The following is a 15,316-nucleotide window of genomic DNA, read 5'->3' on the forward strand; positions in this document are numbered from 1 at the left end:
CAGAATAGCCCCTTACTCAGTTGGTCCTGCATGAGACAATTAATCTGAGGGTCATGAGTTCGAGTCCTGCACAGGACAAAAATATCCCTGCATCGCAGGGGGTTGGACTCTCCTATAAAAAAAGCATAATTCAGAATAACCCCCATACTCTCTTGAAAAAGCAGGATTCAGAACAGTGGCTTGCGCAGTCTACTAAGGAAGATGATAATACAATTCCAAACCGTAACAAGTAATGGCATATTTATTCAAAGCCCGGTTAAAAATATTATTCTGCAGTGGTCCGTCGGCTGCTTCCAGTAGGCTGAATAAACAGGAAAAAGCTTTCTCCGTTTTCTCAGCTTTGTAACTTTTAAATATTTTCTTCCTGGACAGGTACAAGACACCTTGAGCATCTCGCAAGATGTCCAGGCGAACTGCTGCTGGTCGGGAAATAGAAAAATAGGGTTGCCAAACGTCCAGGTTTGTTCCGGACACGTCCAGGATTCCAGCGATGAAATTTAGCATCCAGGAGGAATAAGTTTATTTTATTTTTTGAAAAACCAGCAAAATGTCTGGGGTTTTGCAAACAGAACCATGAAGCTCAACAACCCAAAAAAGCAACACAACTTTTTGTGTCCGGATTTTTACTTCTGGAAATACCCTAAAGAGACTTTTGCTTCGGCACTGTGGGTACCCGAAAAACGTCTCGAGTTGCAAAAACAGAGGACAGTTCTTGTTTGAGCAGTGAAGAAAGAACAATTATTTTAGCAAGCACCTTGAATCCTAAATGGTATAAGTTATACTGTCTTTAAGGTATTTTATTTTTTAGCACCCCTAATTATATCTTGGGGATCTCTGTGCAGAAAATCTGCAAGGTGCCTTTCGAAACCCAACTCTGACTAGATCTAAACACGCAGGCGGGAAAACACGCTATAAGCAAGTCAGAAATTAAATCGTTATGACAAAAGATGCGGAAAAACCGCTTTGGAAAATCGCATCAAAAAATTTCTTTGCTCTCCATCGCCCTCTGGTGTCGCATGTTTATAACGCGTTCAAAACGCTGTTTATTTGACTCATGCAGCGGAGTCCTTTTTACCATATTTTTCAAAAATCCTCTCTAAAAAAGGTGAGAAAATAAAACTCTAAAAAGCGAGAGATTTTGAGAGGAAGCTGTCTTCTTTTTCGTTTTTTTGCTCTGACTCCTTTTTTTATATATATAAAAAAATCAAATATTAATCATGCAATGAAAAGTTCCTACATCCTGCCCCCCACAAAAGAACTCCCTCACTAGGGCAGTTCCTAAAAAACTTTTTGCAAAAAATATATGCCTGTTCCAAAGGTCTTATCTTACTACGCTAAGGATTATATTAGCTCTATCTGAAATTTCATGCATATCAGTTAATATCTTGACCCTGCTCCGCTGCACTGAAATTTCAGCCTTCGCGACATAGGAAAACGACCAAGTAAACAGCTATTTTCCTGGAAGAAGGTCAATATATTAACTGATATGCATGAAATTTCAGATATAGTTATATATATTTTTTTCTGGGGGTGCAAAGTACCGGCACATCTTTCTTTTTCCTTTTTTTCTGGTTAAAAATGTGGCACTTGATATAACAACTTCATGGTGAGTTATAGGAGTTTTTCTAGGGGGAAAAAAGCACTGCAACAGTTGAATGCTCGCCAGCAAGATATTGAAAAGCAACCTTATGGCGAAAAGCACTTTGAGGGAGAAAAAACACTTCAACCTACATAGCCTTTTTTAAAAAATAAATCCAGCTGTTTATTTATACATTTTAAAATAAGAAGCGTTGCGTGAATGGCGATACGGTTTGTGGATGGAATGATGTTTTAAGTAGAGCGTATTTGCTAAGTGGGTGTTTGATGGGCGGGGTATAAATAATAAAAATTATTATTATTAGACAGCCAGTGTGGTTTTTGCCTGAGGTTTTTTGAAAGTGGCGTATTATTTTGGAAGCGATGGTGCCTTATTGCGTTGGAAAACCGGGATTATTGGCAAAGCTGGAGATTTTCTCAACCCGTCTGCACTCCGAGGGCGTTAAGATTTATAATAATAATTTATTATTTCTACCCCACCCATCTGGTTGGGTTTCCCCAGCCACTCTGGGCGGCTTCCAACAAAACACTAAAATACAATAACCTATTAAACATTAAAAGCTTCCCTGAACAGGGCTGCCTTTTCCCTAAACATTTAGGAAACATGATCAGAGTTTGAGAGCCTGTTATGTACTGAGTTGAATAGGATCCAAACTGCAACAATCTGATTGGTCCTAGAACAATAGGATCCAAAAGGCAGCAGTCTGATGGGTCCTAGAACAATAGGATTCAGAATGCAGCAGTCTGATTGGTCCTAGAACAATGCAGCAGTATGATTGGTTAGCAGGAACCACCCAATCATGCTCCAGATAGAAGTGAATCCACAACCTGATTGGCTTACAGTAGAATTCCGGAATTAGCCAATCATGTGCAGCCCATTGTGTAAATAATGTATATAAAGCAGATACTTTGAGGGGACTTCCATTCATTCCTCCTCACCACTATGAGCTGAATAAAGAGCATGAAATCACTTTGCGACTCTGAGTATATTTCACTGGCGACGAGGATGGGATACGAACCCACGCGTGCATAGCACAATACTTTGCGACTCTGAGTATATTTCAGAGCCAAATGCTTCTCTGACCGGCCCCTGGGACACTCCTCAAACCAGAGGATACAGAAAGCGCAGAAGCACTGAATTGCAACCCGCAAGTGTGAAAGCCAGGTTGCGAACGCTGCATCCCGCACGGATCACGTTCGCAACCCGAACATCCACTGTACAGTGGTACCTCGGGTTACATACGCTTCAGGTTACAGACTCCACTAACCCATAAATAGTGCTTCAGGTTAAGAACTTTGCTTCAGGATGAGAACAGAAATTGTGCTCCGGCGGCAGCAGGAGACCCCATTAGCTAAAGTGGTGCTTCAGGTTAAGAACAGTTTCAGGTTAAGTACGGACCTCCGGAACGAATTAAGTACTTAAACCAAGGTACCACTGTACTATAAAATAAATAAGATAGTACTGCAGATGATACAAAGTAAAAAGAATATTTTTTTTCCTTCCCTGCACTGATGATAGTCATTGTTTGGATGAGGGGCTTTTATCCATTTCCGCAGTCACACAACGAACTGGGTTCCACACAGTCACCAAAACAAATGAACTGAAAAAGCCTCAAAAACAAAAAACGGGAAATACCGTATTTTTTGCTCTATAAGACGCACCAGACCGCAAGACGCACCTAGTTTTTGGAGGAGGAAAACAAGAAAAAATATATTCTGAATCTCAGAAGCCAGAACAGCAAGAGGGATCGCTGCGCAGTGAAAGCATCAATCCCTCTTGTTGTTCTGGCTTCTGGGAAAGCTGCGCAGCCTGCATTCGCTCCATAAGACGCACACCCATTTTAGGAGGGAAAAAGTGAGTCTTATAGAGCAAAAAATACAGTAAATAGCAAAAACCAAAACTTAATCCGTTCCGGAAGTCCGTTGGACTTGCAAAATGTTTGGAAGCTGAGGCGCTGCTTCCGATTGACGGAAACAACAGCCGAGAGCCGTGTCAGACGTTCGGCTTCCGAAAAAAGTTCGAAAACCGGAACACTTACTTCCGGGTTTTGGGAGTTTGGAAACCAAGGTGGGCGTTGGCACAGCTTTGCCCCGAAAGGGTCTCAGGTCCCCACCACCAACCTCTGGCACGAAGAAAGATACCTGGGTCACGCGAAGCAGCGGGGGAAAAGTTTTTTACTAGTGCTGGTGTTTGGTCGAAGGCTGTCGGTCAAACATCCTCCAAGTGCGATAGTCTTTGGCGGTGAACATTGGAGTGTGGATGGTGAGGTGTGGCACGTAGCCCGGCTTCCCCTTCAGCTCCTCGGGTCCGCGGTTGCGGTTGACCACTGGGAGAGAAGAAAGAGAGAAAACTGTAGATCTCAGGAAGATCCCGGGGTGCAGAAGGTCCCAAATAGGTCCAGGAATGTCCCCGTCCCGAAACCTCAGAGACCCTCTGCAAAGAGGACCCCAGTGGTGGGACTATAGGAGGCAACATCCGATGTTTCCGTTGCAATCAGGTTCATGAGGACCTAGGATGCTTTTGAATTCTGGTGCTGGAGGAAACTCTTGAGAGTCCCATGGACTGCAAGAAGATCCAACCTCTCCATTCTGAAGGAAATCAGCCCTGAGTGCTCACTGGAAGGACAGATCCTGAAGCTGAGGCTCCAAGACTTTGGCCACCTCGTGAGAAGAGAAGACTCCCTGGAAAAGACCCTGATGTTGGGAAAGATGGAGGGCGCAAGGAGAAGGGGACGACGGAGGACGAGATGGTGGGACAGTGTTCTCGAAGCGAACAGCATGAGTTTGACCAAACTGTGGGAGGCAGTGGAAGACAGGAGGGCCTGGCGTGCTCTGGTCCAGGGGGTCACGAAGAGGCGGACACAACTAAATGACAAAACAACAACTACTGACCGCTGTTTTGCTTCTTTAGCTTGGCCAGAGAGACCCGCGGGGAGTGGCGCCCCAACCAGCTGGGCAGTGGAGTAAATCAGCACCCCGGGAATTTTCCTTATCAGACAGAACACACCCCTGAGTCTTAGGACTAACAGTTTCCCACAACCTTGCCCACATATGCAGACAGGCAGGCAAAGCAAGCTGAGAAACAGACTGAGAAGGGAAAGAAGGGGTTGTTTTCCCCTAACCCCCACCCCATCACCACCAGGGAGGGTCACTTAAAAAACAGAGATCAGCAGGCACAACTTTAGCAAATTCGAGGATGATCTCCAGGAAACGGGGATGCCTGGAAACCTTTTAAACCCGCTGCCTTGCTCCAGAAAACGTCCCAGCCCCTCTCCCAGGTTCCCCCTCCTGCTTACCAAATTCCTTTCCGAGAATGGGTCTGTCCCTCCACATGAACGCCCCCCATCGCGTCTTAGGGCTCAAGTACTGGGCGGGGACGATGGGGTCGAAGCAACAGCTGTCTTGCAGATGTTGAGCGTAGGCTGGAAGAAAACAGAGGACACAGATTTGAGCCAACATTGTGCCGCTGCAGCAGAAAAGGCCGTCACTTTAATTTCTTTCTCTCTCTCTCTTTGGCAGAGGTGGGGAGCCTTCAGATCCGGCAGGGCAACAGTCCCTGTTTGGCCCGCCGGCCATTTCCCCGAAATCACAGCCACCGACCCCACACATGGGGTCCGGTTTGGGATACACAAATTGGTATACACAAAAAGTGTGCCAAACCTTGCAGGAAGGAGCTAGCTGATGAACTAGGGCAGCCATAGGCAAATTCAGCCCTCCAGATCTTTTTGGACTACAGGACCGCCTCTCCTGGTCTGCCCCGCGGAGGACCTTAAAGTCCACAAAGGACCACACTTTGGAGGTCCCAAGTTGCAAGCTGGTTAGATTGGTCTCAAATTTGTTGTTGACAAAGGACAGCTGGACATATAGGTAAAGGGACCCCTGCCCATTAGGTCCAGTCGCGGACGACTCTGGGGTTGCGGCGCTCATCTCGCTTTACTGGCCGAGGGAGCCGGCGTACAGCTTCCGGGTCGTGTGGCCAGCAGGACTAAGCCGCTTCTGGCGAACCAGAGCAGTGGAAGGAAATGGCGTTTACGTTCCCGCCGGAGTGGGACCTATTTATCTACTTGCGCTGGTGGGCTTTTGAATTGCTAGGTTGGCAGGAGCAGGGACCAAGCAACGGGAGCTCACCCCCTCATTGCAGGGATTTGAACCGCCGACCTTCTGATCGGCAAGTCCTAGGCTCTGTGGTTTAACCCACAGCACCACCCGCGTCCCCCCGTGAAAATAGGGACGTCCTATTCCATCCCCTCCAACGTTTCTCCCCTGAAAATAGGGACGTCCTATTCCATCCCCTCCAACGTTTCTCCCCTGAAAATAGGGACGTCCTATTCCATCCCCTCCAACATTTCTCCAGTGAAACCCTAACCATCTGATCGGCAAGCCCTAGGCTCTGTGCTTTAACCCACAGCGCCACCCACGTCCCAGGTGGACATATAAACGACCCCATTACCTTCAGGAGCCGAGGGCCTCATCATACCTAAATCCGGCCCCTGTCTGAATCCCTGGTGAGCTGCAGGAACTACTGAGCTCAGTGGTCTGATTCGGAATAGGGCAAATTGTCCCTGCTCTTTCGAGTTCACAAATTCCTTGTTCTCCCTCCCACAAAAAAAAACCCAGAGTTGAGAAGGATTTTGCAGCAGGACTTGGAGGCAATGGGAAAGATGGAGGGCACAAGGAGAAGGGGACGACAGAGGACAAGATGGTGGGACAGTGTTCTTGAGGTTCCTAGCATGAGTTTGACCAAACTGCAAGAGGCAGTGGAAGACAGGAGGGCCTGGCGTTCTCTGGTCCAGGGGGTCACGAAGAGGCGGACACCACTAAACGACTAAGCAACAACAAGTTAGTTATTGATATGACCTTTCGTGTGCATGCATACTAATATCTGAAGAAGCGTGCATGCAAATAAAATGATGATGATAATGATGATGAAGCTGATGATGAACGAGAAAGGCGTTCACAGAGAGTTCCTGCACCTCTTTATTCCCCCTACACCGCCTTTGGAAATCTCAGAAGTGTTTGAAAGCACAGATATCTGGAACATTGGAAAAACAGACAAATCTCTGTGGAAAGTAAGCAAGCCAAAGGCCAGGGACAGATTTAGGTTTGATGAGGCCCTCAGCTCCTGAAGGTCATGGGGCCCTTTATATGTCCAGCTGTCCAACAACAAATTGTCCCCGTTTTTTGTGTTGAATATATGCTAGATGGCGATTTATGGACCTCATAGGTATCTCAAGCCATTTGCCCATGTGGCCATGCAACCAGTCCCTGCAGAATGTTGGCACCTTACCAGCTGGTAGATTCCTCTCTCTGTGGTCGTGCCACTTCTGCCAACGGTAGTAAGCTTCGCGGCCGACAGGGTCAGTGAGGGTGTACCAGGCGTTGCGGTTGTGGCTGTTGGTCAGCCCCGTATACCAGGTCTGGGGGATGGCATCCCACCCCATAGGGGTGTACTTCCAGCGAACGGCCTGGCGGAGGATGGGGGGGTTCCGCGGGCCCCTCAACGTCAGGTACTCATCGCTGCGTCCGGGGAGAGGAAAGAAACATTAGCCGGGAACCCACAAAGGATCCATCAGTTCCACACTGTTGACGGAGAAATCTGGGGGTTCCCTTGGACAAAAAACAAGGGCACCAGCCAGGAATACCAGAGCAAAACAGCAGCCAGTCGGCTTGGTCTTTATTGAAGATGGTCACGACAGGACTCCCACCTGCCACCAGGTGGAACAAGATGGAAGCCCCGAACAAAAGAGAACCCAAACTTTTATTAGCTGCTAATCCCCATGTTAAAGGTAAAGGGAACCCTGACCATTAGGTCCAGTCGTGACCGAATCTGGGGTTGCGGTGCTCATCTCACTTTATTGGCCAGGGTAGATAGATAGATAGATAGATAGATAGATAGAGATGATAGATAGATAGATAGATAGATGATAGGTAGGTAGGTAGATGATAGATAGATGATAGATAGATAGATAGATGATAGGTAGGTAGGTAGATGATAGATAGATGATAGATAGATAGATAGATAGATAGATAGATAGATAGATAGATAGATAGATAGATACATAGATGATAGATAGATAGATGATAGATGATAGATATAGTGCTTTTTCTTGTAGGACGCAGGGGGAAGCATACCCCAAAACATTTTGTGAATCTAAGTTTGGCCTCATTGAGGGGCAGTATTTTAATATGAGTAGGAAAATGAGAGTACCCCACAACATTTTTTAAAAGGGAAAAAAGCACTGTCTATATATACAGTGGTACCTTGGTTCTCAAATGCCTTGGTACTCAAACAACTTGGAACCCAAACTGAGGTCTGTCTGTTTTTGCTATTTCTTTTGCATTTCTGTTTCGGCGGCTCTTTTTCGTTTTGCTTTTGTGACTGTGCGGAATCCAGTTCGGCTACTGATGGATTGATTGCGCAACTGCAGTACACTTTTTATTGCTTTCGTTTTATGGCTCAGTGGCCTCGTTAGATAGTAAAATCCATGTTCAATGGCTGTTTCAGGGGTTGTTTTTTAAAGTCTGGGACAGATGAATCCGTTTTGCATTACTTTCTATGGGAAAGTGCGCCTTGGGTTTGGAACGCTTTGGTTTTGGAACGGAACTGGCTTTCTGAAGGAGGCCTAGACTACAATTCTTTTAAGAAGAGCCAGTATGTCCTAATGGTTAGAGTGTCAGGCTGTGACCCGGGAGAGGCGGGTTCGAATTCCCACAAAGACGTGAAGCTCATTGGGTGACTCGGCCCAGGCACCATCTCTTAGCTTAACCTACCTCACACGGTCATTAGAAGGATGAAATGGGGAGGGGAAGAACTATGAATGAACCTCTTCAGAAGATAAAAATGTGCTATATAAATGCGATAAATGAAAATAATGTCGGGTTGCTCTATTCAAAAAGTGAAAATCCAGATTTTTTAAAATTTTTTGGGTTGTTGCAAGGATGAAATGGTGAGGAGGATGGGAGTTTTCTGAGCTATTTTTTAAATAGGAAATCCCACCCCCCCCCCAAAAAAAAACCCCAACAGTTCCGACATGAGTTGCCATAGGCCTAGATTTTCCCGGACGTTTTAAAACGTTCAGAATTCCCGCCAGAACAGGTCTGGGAAATTTCGTTACGGCAGCCCTGTAACGACAAAACGCGCTCTTCGCGCACTCAGAGGCACTTGCGTCTCAAATGCCCGGCAGCATTTAAAACGGGAGTCCCTGAACCCAGGAACCAAAACTGCTGATCCTTTAAGAGTTCGAACGAAATCCTGCCAAGCGAGTCCTGTTTTATAAAGCAGCGCTTCCGAGATTTATTAAGAGTTGTCAAAAAACAAAATTTTTTTGCACCTTAATTGGGAAGAACAGAAGGGCAGGAGACAAAAAAACTCACCTGTATAGTGGCGTCGGGTAATCGGTCTCTAAGGAGACCTGGGGGACGTAGGGTCGATTGAGCACCAGATCCCGATAGTTGAGACACTGGAGATCCATTTTGGGGCTGCAAGGAGCCCCCTCCGACGTCCCAAGCTCAGTTTCCTATAGTCCTTCATGGGTGAGAGATCATTGTTTGCTACACAAACCTTTCATGGCAACCATTCCCTTAGCAACGAAAGGTAGGCATCCCGGGTCAAAGGGGGAGATGGCAAAAGATAACAGCCCTTAGGTGTGTCTGGAGGCGGTTGGAGGATGGATGGCGGCTAATAGATTGAGGCTGAATCCTGACAAAGACAGAAGGACTGTTTTGGGGGGACAGGAGGCGGGCAGGTGTGGGGGACTCCCTGGTCCTGAATGGGGTCACTGTGCCCCCGAAGGACCAGGTGCGCAGTCTGGGAGTCATTCTGGACTCACAGCTGTCCATGGAGGCGCAGGTCAGTTCTGTGTCCAGGGCAGCTCCATCTGGGATGCAGGATGAGACCCTCCCCTGCCTGCAGACTGTCTGGCCAGAGTGTTGCATGCTCTAGTTATCTCCCGCTTGGACTACTGCCATGCGCTCTACGTGGGGCTGCCTTTGAAGGCGACCCGGAAACTACAACTAATTCAGAATGCGGCAGCTAGACTGGGGACTGGGAGCGGCCACTGAGACAACACTGGTCTTGAAAGACCTACATTGGCTCCCAGGACGTTTCCGAGCACAATTCAAAGGGTTGGTGCTGACCCTGAAAGCCCTAAATGGTCTCAGCCCAGTGTACCTGAAGGAGGGTCTCCACACCCATCTTTCAGCCCAGACACCGGGGTCCAGCTCCGAGGGCCTTCTGGCAGTCCCCTCATTGCAAGAAGTAAGGTTACAGGGAACCGGGCAGAGGGCCTTCTTGGTGGTGGCACCCTCCCTGTGGAACGCCCTCCCACCAGATATCAAGGAGATAAACAACTACCAGACTTTTAGAAGACATCTGAAGGCAGCCCTGTTTAGGGAAGTTTTTAATGTTTTACTGTTTTAATATTCTGTTGGGAGCCATCCAGAGTGGCTGGGGAAACCCACCAGATGGGCGGGGTATAAATAATAAATTATTATTATATATCATTATTATTACTCGGATGATCGCCAGATTCTGTGTACAGATCGTCAGGCGCAGACCATCCCCTGACCCAAACTAGTTCGTTAAGAAAATCCCCAAACACGGTTCCATGGGCGACCGGGTCATCTCTCTGTGGTAGCTTATCTAAACGCTTATCACATTTATAAATTTTAAACTTATTGTTGTACAGTGGTGCCTCGCAAGACGAAAAGAATCCGTTCCACGAGTCTCTTCATCTTGCGGTTTTTTCGTCTTGCGAAGCAACCCTATTAGCGGCTTAGCGGTTTAGAAAAAGGGGGGAAGCGGAAAAAAATCGCAAGACTCGCAAGACGTTTTCGTCTTGTGAAGCAAGCCCATAGGGAAATTCGTCTTGCGAAGTGCCTCGAAAAACAGAAAACCCTTTCGTCTAGCGGGTTTTACGTCTTGCGAGGCATTCGTCTTGCGGGGCACCACTGTACGTTGCTTTAAATGTTTGCTTTCCTTCCTGGATTGTACCCCCAAGTGTGTTTTATAAGCTGGTCTCTGACTGTAATAAACTATAGGTAAAGGTAAAGGGACCCCTGACCATTAGGTCCAGTCGTGGCCGACTCTGGGGTTGCGGCGCTCATCTCGCTTTACTGGCCGAGGGAGCCGGCGTACAGTTTCCGGGTCATGTGGCCAGCAGGACTAAGCCACTTCTGGCGAACCAGAGCAGCGCACGGAAACGCCGTTTACCTTCCCGCCGGAGTGGTACCTATTTATCTACTTGCACTCTGACGTGCTTTCAAACTGCTAGGTTTGCAGGAAAACTACCTTTATCATTATTATTACTTGGTCGTCTCTGGGAAAGGAGGCGGCTGAGGAACAAAACGTACAGAGATCTGGAACAGAGTCCCTAAGGCGGTTGGATGGCACCTTGTCCGCCTCTTTCTGGCAACTAAGCTGGTGCCAAACGTCTTGTTCTGCTTTCCTTTGGACCCCATCTTTGAGGCCAAGGGGGGTCTTGTCATCTGGGCAGCCCAGGAACCCCCCGACACACGGTGCCTTGGGGAGATGACTTTGGGGCCGCTCTCACAGCGGTGTGGCTTCACCCCCAGAGGCGAACTCCATTGTCTCCCGAGACGGACAGATGCCGACACAGTAACAAAGCGAAACGAAGAAGAAAGGCAGAACTTGAGATGTCTCCATCTTCTCCTTTGGTGGAATCAAAAGAGCCGTCGTAGGCGCAGTTAGGCAAGCCCCTAGATCCCACTTGCTCTCCAGGGACGGAGAGTCACAGCGCATGAAGAAATAGCAGCAGTGGACCTGAGAAAAGTTGCATAATCATGGCCTGCTTGGTCCAGTATCCAACCCTCGTGCCCTGGACTGCTGGTACTTAAGCTCACGTCTCTCCATAAGGGGCATCGCTAACAGGTAGTGGTGCCTTGGTTCTCAAACTCCTTGGTTCCCAAACGCCGAAAACCCGGAAGAAAGTGTTCCCGTTTCTGAACGTTTTCCGGAAGCTGAACGTCCGACGCGGCTGTCAGCTATTGTTTCCAGGGCGCCTGCACCAATCAGAAGCTGCGCCTTGGTTTCCAAACATTTCGGGAGTCAAACGGACTTCCAGAACGGATTAAGTTTGGCGCTTTTGTTTTTGCTATTTATTTTGCGTTTTTTAAAAAGGCTTTCTCAGTTCATTTGCTTTTGTGACTGTTTGGAACCCAGTTCAGCTACTGATTGTGTGACAGCAGAAATGGATAACAGCCCCCCATCCAAACAATGACTATCATCAGTGCAGGAAAGAAAAAAATAATAATTTCAATTTCTACCATCTACAATACTGTCTTATTTATTTTATAGTACAGTACACTGATTATTGCTTTCATTTTATGGATCAATGGTCTCGTTAAGAGAGTAAAATCCCTGTTCAATTGCTATTTTAGGGGTTGTTTTTAAAAGTCCGGAACGGATTAATCCGTTTTGCATTGCTTTCTATGGGAAAGTGTGCCTTGGTTTTGGAACGCTTTGGTTTCAGAACGGATTAAGTTTGAGAACCAAGGTACCACTGATACACCCTCTTTCCCCGGGCCACAAACTCCTTGTTCGCCTTGCTCCCCCACCCTCCCAAGGCAGAAAGTGACTTTGAACTCTTGTTTTGGGGGCGGACGAGAGAGGAGAGGGTTTAAATTCTATTCATGGCTCCTTCCTCTTTTGCCTCTGGCCCTGCCCACCACATCACATCTCCCTTGTCCTAGGAGAGAGGCCACAGGTAGGCACATAGCTGTCAACCATCCCTTATTTGGCAGGAAAGTCCCTTATCCCAGCGCCGCATCCCACTGCTGTCCCTTATTGATGATGTCCCTTAAATTTCCCGGGTTTCAAAGGAAGCAGCTCATCTCCCTCCCTCCCTCCCTCCCTGCTGGCCAGGGAGGAGGGAGGCTCCAACTGTGTTGCTTGGCTGCGTTGCTCACCCAATGAGGAGTCTGAGAACGACTGGGGGGTGGAGCTTGCATGCCTTGTGCCAATCAAATTGGCCGTGTTGCCTGGGGACTCGCCTTTGCTCAGCGCTTCCCAGCGGAGAGGTGACGGTGGTTTTCCTTGCTGCGTCCCCTTTGCCGGGTTGCTGCGCTGTGGGAACCACCGCTAGAGGCTTCGTTTGGCTGCTGGGTGACTAAAATCCCTGATTTTGGCTGCTGATCCCTTCTTTTCGAGGCTGCTGGTCCCTTATTTTCAAATCTGAAAGTTGACAGCTATGCGTAGGCGCAATTCACGAGCTGGGGTGTGAATATGCAACATTCCCCACTCCGCCTTACAAAGGGGAGCACCGGATCGCAGCAATTTGAGGAGGGGACAGGCGGGAGGGGGAAGGAAAGAGAATAAGCGCCTTAAAATTCCCCGCTTCCCCCAGCAAAGCTTTCGAAAAACACCACACGCTGTGGGCGAAGGCCGCTTTTGAAATCCACATGTCCTTTTAATGCCAGATACACTGAATTCCCCCCCCCCCCCGGTATTGTTTACAAAGGTAGCCGCGTTTTATCTCTTGATGGCGGGAAGGGGAGTTTTGGGGGGGGGGGGTTAGAGACAAAACGCTATCCCAAATATTAATTCTCAAAATTTTCAGCAACTTCTGGCCCCAAACGCGCAAAATCCGAACTTGCATGGTCTCCCCCCTGCCTTCGCTCGTTGTAAATCGCCTCTTGCCAAATCGAATCGACAGACGTGCACAGACACACAAACACACACGGGGCATTTGTTTGAAGTCGGGCGCCCCCGTTTTTCACGAAAGCCCAACAGTGACTGCCCCCCCCCTCCCAGAACGATGCGAAGCTAAACGTCGCTTTCTAACCGCAGGGCACACGAACTCAACATGGCGCGCTCCCTTAACGGAGGCAGACGAGAGAGATGGAGGGAAGAGGAAAAGACGAGAGAAAGGAGGTTTTTCACTGGGACGCTGGCTCAGAAGTCAGCCCATCGACGGCTCTGCGCTACTCGCACTCGGCACTCCCGGAGGGATTCCGGGGTTTAAAAACCCCTCTGGGATCCAGAGGCTTGCAGAGCCAAAGGCTCAGCCTCTCGTGGCTGCACTCCCAGTGTCCGTAACAACTGGGAGCTGCGAATTCAACAGATTTCCTGAATCTCTGACCCGAGAAGAGGTCTTCCCCGTTCTCAGGAAGGGATTGCCTCTTCTAAGAACGACCAACCTCTTGCACGCAGCTGGGAACGGAGATTCGCCGAGCCTCCCTCTTAAGTTTCCGGGTTTTCCGGCTCCCGCCGTTCCTGACCGCTTTTGCAACAGCTGGAGGCGGCTGCCAGTTCCATCCTGGTTTGGGATTTAAGAGGCTTTTCCCCCGCCGCTCTCAGGACAGAATGCCTCTTCCAGACAAGTGATCTTGCAAGCAATGAATGCTTTTTCTTTTTTCTTTTCAAGGATGCGTTGCTAGACTGCATCTGCCACCCTTGTGCGGCGATTTGGGTAGGGAGGCATCGTTGTTTCTGGGCAAAAGCATCCCAGACACACTGGGGGGGGGGGGGATAAATTTAAGAGCACCGGGTAATCGTGCCTCTGTGTTTGTTGCTTTTTAAAATCACGGGCACTAGTCTCTTCCCGCATGCTCACAAGTGCTGGTTTCGCCCCAGAGCAAAACAGACAGGGGGGGAAAGTGGTGGGGGGGGGGAGAAACAAGAGCAGACATTTCGGCTGCATCTGGCAAGTGCCCCCCCCCCAAAGGATTGAAACAACCTCATTCCTGTCTTTTGGAAAAACAAGCCCCAAAATATACATGTTATATTTACTCTCTGGGCTCCAAGGAAGGAATAGAATTGGTCCAGAGGTTCCCCTGCACCCAAATAACATCCGATAAGATTCACACTCAGATATTTAATAAAGGATCTTTTGAGGGTTCCCCCCCCAACCTCTGAATCTCTCTCTCTTTTTTTTTTTTTTTTGACACATCACCCCACTCCCTCCCTGTTCCCCCCACCCCGAGATGATGGCCCGAGGTCCCATGCAGGCCATTTTAGTGGTTCTCCACCCCAAAGCACAGTCTCTTGTTCCGTGGTCCTGTTTTCTTTTCTACCGTATCCTGGTGAAAAGGTTAAGGACCGACACGGACTCCTGAAAGAAAGGAGAAGGGATGGTTAGCGGGTTTGTCGCGTTCCCTCTGTGACTCGTTGCCAAGGGCTTGGGATAAGAGGATGCTCATTGAGGGACAGAGGAAAATAAAAAAAAGTTGACCCCACGGGTTGTTTGCTCATCTGAGAGACACTATCAACCAGTGGAAGTTGGCCAGCCAAAAGCTCCGACACGTTCCGCATTTGCAAGAGCTCAGCCAAGACCACAGACGTCATAACCAGAGGAGCCTCTGCGAGACGAATAATGTGCCGATTGGGAATACAGTGGTACCTCGGGTTAAGTACTTAATTTGTTCCAGAGGTCCGTTCTTAACCTGAAACTGTTCTTAACCTGAAGCACCGCTTTAGCTAACAGGGCCTCTGGGTGCCGCCGCGCAATTTCTGTTCTCCTCCTGAAGCAAAGTTCTTAACCCGAGGTACTATTTCTGGATTAGCGGAGTCTGTAACCTGAAGCGTCTGTAACCCGAGGTACCACTGTACTGGCAAGTAATGTAAGTTCCAATGAGACAAGAAGAGGAATAAGGGTAGGATATACAACTAAAAAGCTTTTGCAGACGGCCTTGTGATTACCGCGGAAGACGCGAAGATCTGCCATACCAAAGGTTTTGGAGGGGATCCGGTAAATTGGGCCAG

General features: G+C 48.3%; 2 protein-coding genes and 1 long non-coding RNA gene across 3 annotated transcripts in view; all 3 read right to left on the reverse strand.

Annotated features, from left to right (window-relative positions):
- Positions 1-522: 522 nt before the first annotated feature.
- On the reverse strand, positions 523-3,342 carry LOC310835904. The gene is made up of 2 exons (XR_014559782.1): positions 3,233-3,342; positions 523-1,481 (listed from the first exon to the last, which is right to left on the reverse strand). It is a non-coding gene; the product is annotated as an uncharacterized lncRNA (long non-coding RNA).
- A 411-nt stretch (positions 3,343-3,753) lies between these two features.
- Positions 3,754-15,316, reverse strand: part of TEKTIP1 (tektin bundle interacting protein 1) — a 209,428-nt gene continuing 197,865 nt past the window's right edge. The window contains exons 2-5 of the mRNA XM_083720799.1: positions 8,971-9,096; positions 6,884-7,113; positions 4,893-5,018; positions 3,754-3,923 (exon numbers count right to left, since the gene is read on the reverse strand). Of these exons, the coding sequence (XP_083576925.1) occupies positions 3,775-3,923; positions 4,893-5,018; positions 6,884-7,113; positions 8,971-9,068 (603 nt within the window). The 5' untranslated portion in view covers positions 9,069-9,096 and the 3' untranslated portion in view covers positions 3,754-3,774. The remainder of the gene's footprint in view (positions 3,924-4,892; positions 5,019-6,883; positions 7,114-8,970; positions 9,097-15,316) is intronic.
- FZR1 (fizzy and cell division cycle 20 related 1) overlaps positions 12,999-15,316 on the reverse strand; it is a 29,497-nt gene continuing 27,179 nt past the window's right edge. The window contains exon 14 of the mRNA XM_083720534.1: positions 12,999-14,666. Coding sequence (XP_083576660.1) covers positions 14,625-14,666 — 42 coding nt within the window. The 3' untranslated portion in view covers positions 12,999-14,624. The remainder of the gene's footprint in view (positions 14,667-15,316) is intronic.

Source organism: Podarcis gaigeae (genome assembly GCF_964106915.1).
Source record: "Podarcis gaigeae genome assembly, chromosome: 18".
In the NCBI taxonomy this organism is placed as follows: domain Eukaryota; kingdom Metazoa; phylum Chordata; class Lepidosauria; order Squamata; family Lacertidae; genus Podarcis; species Podarcis gaigeae.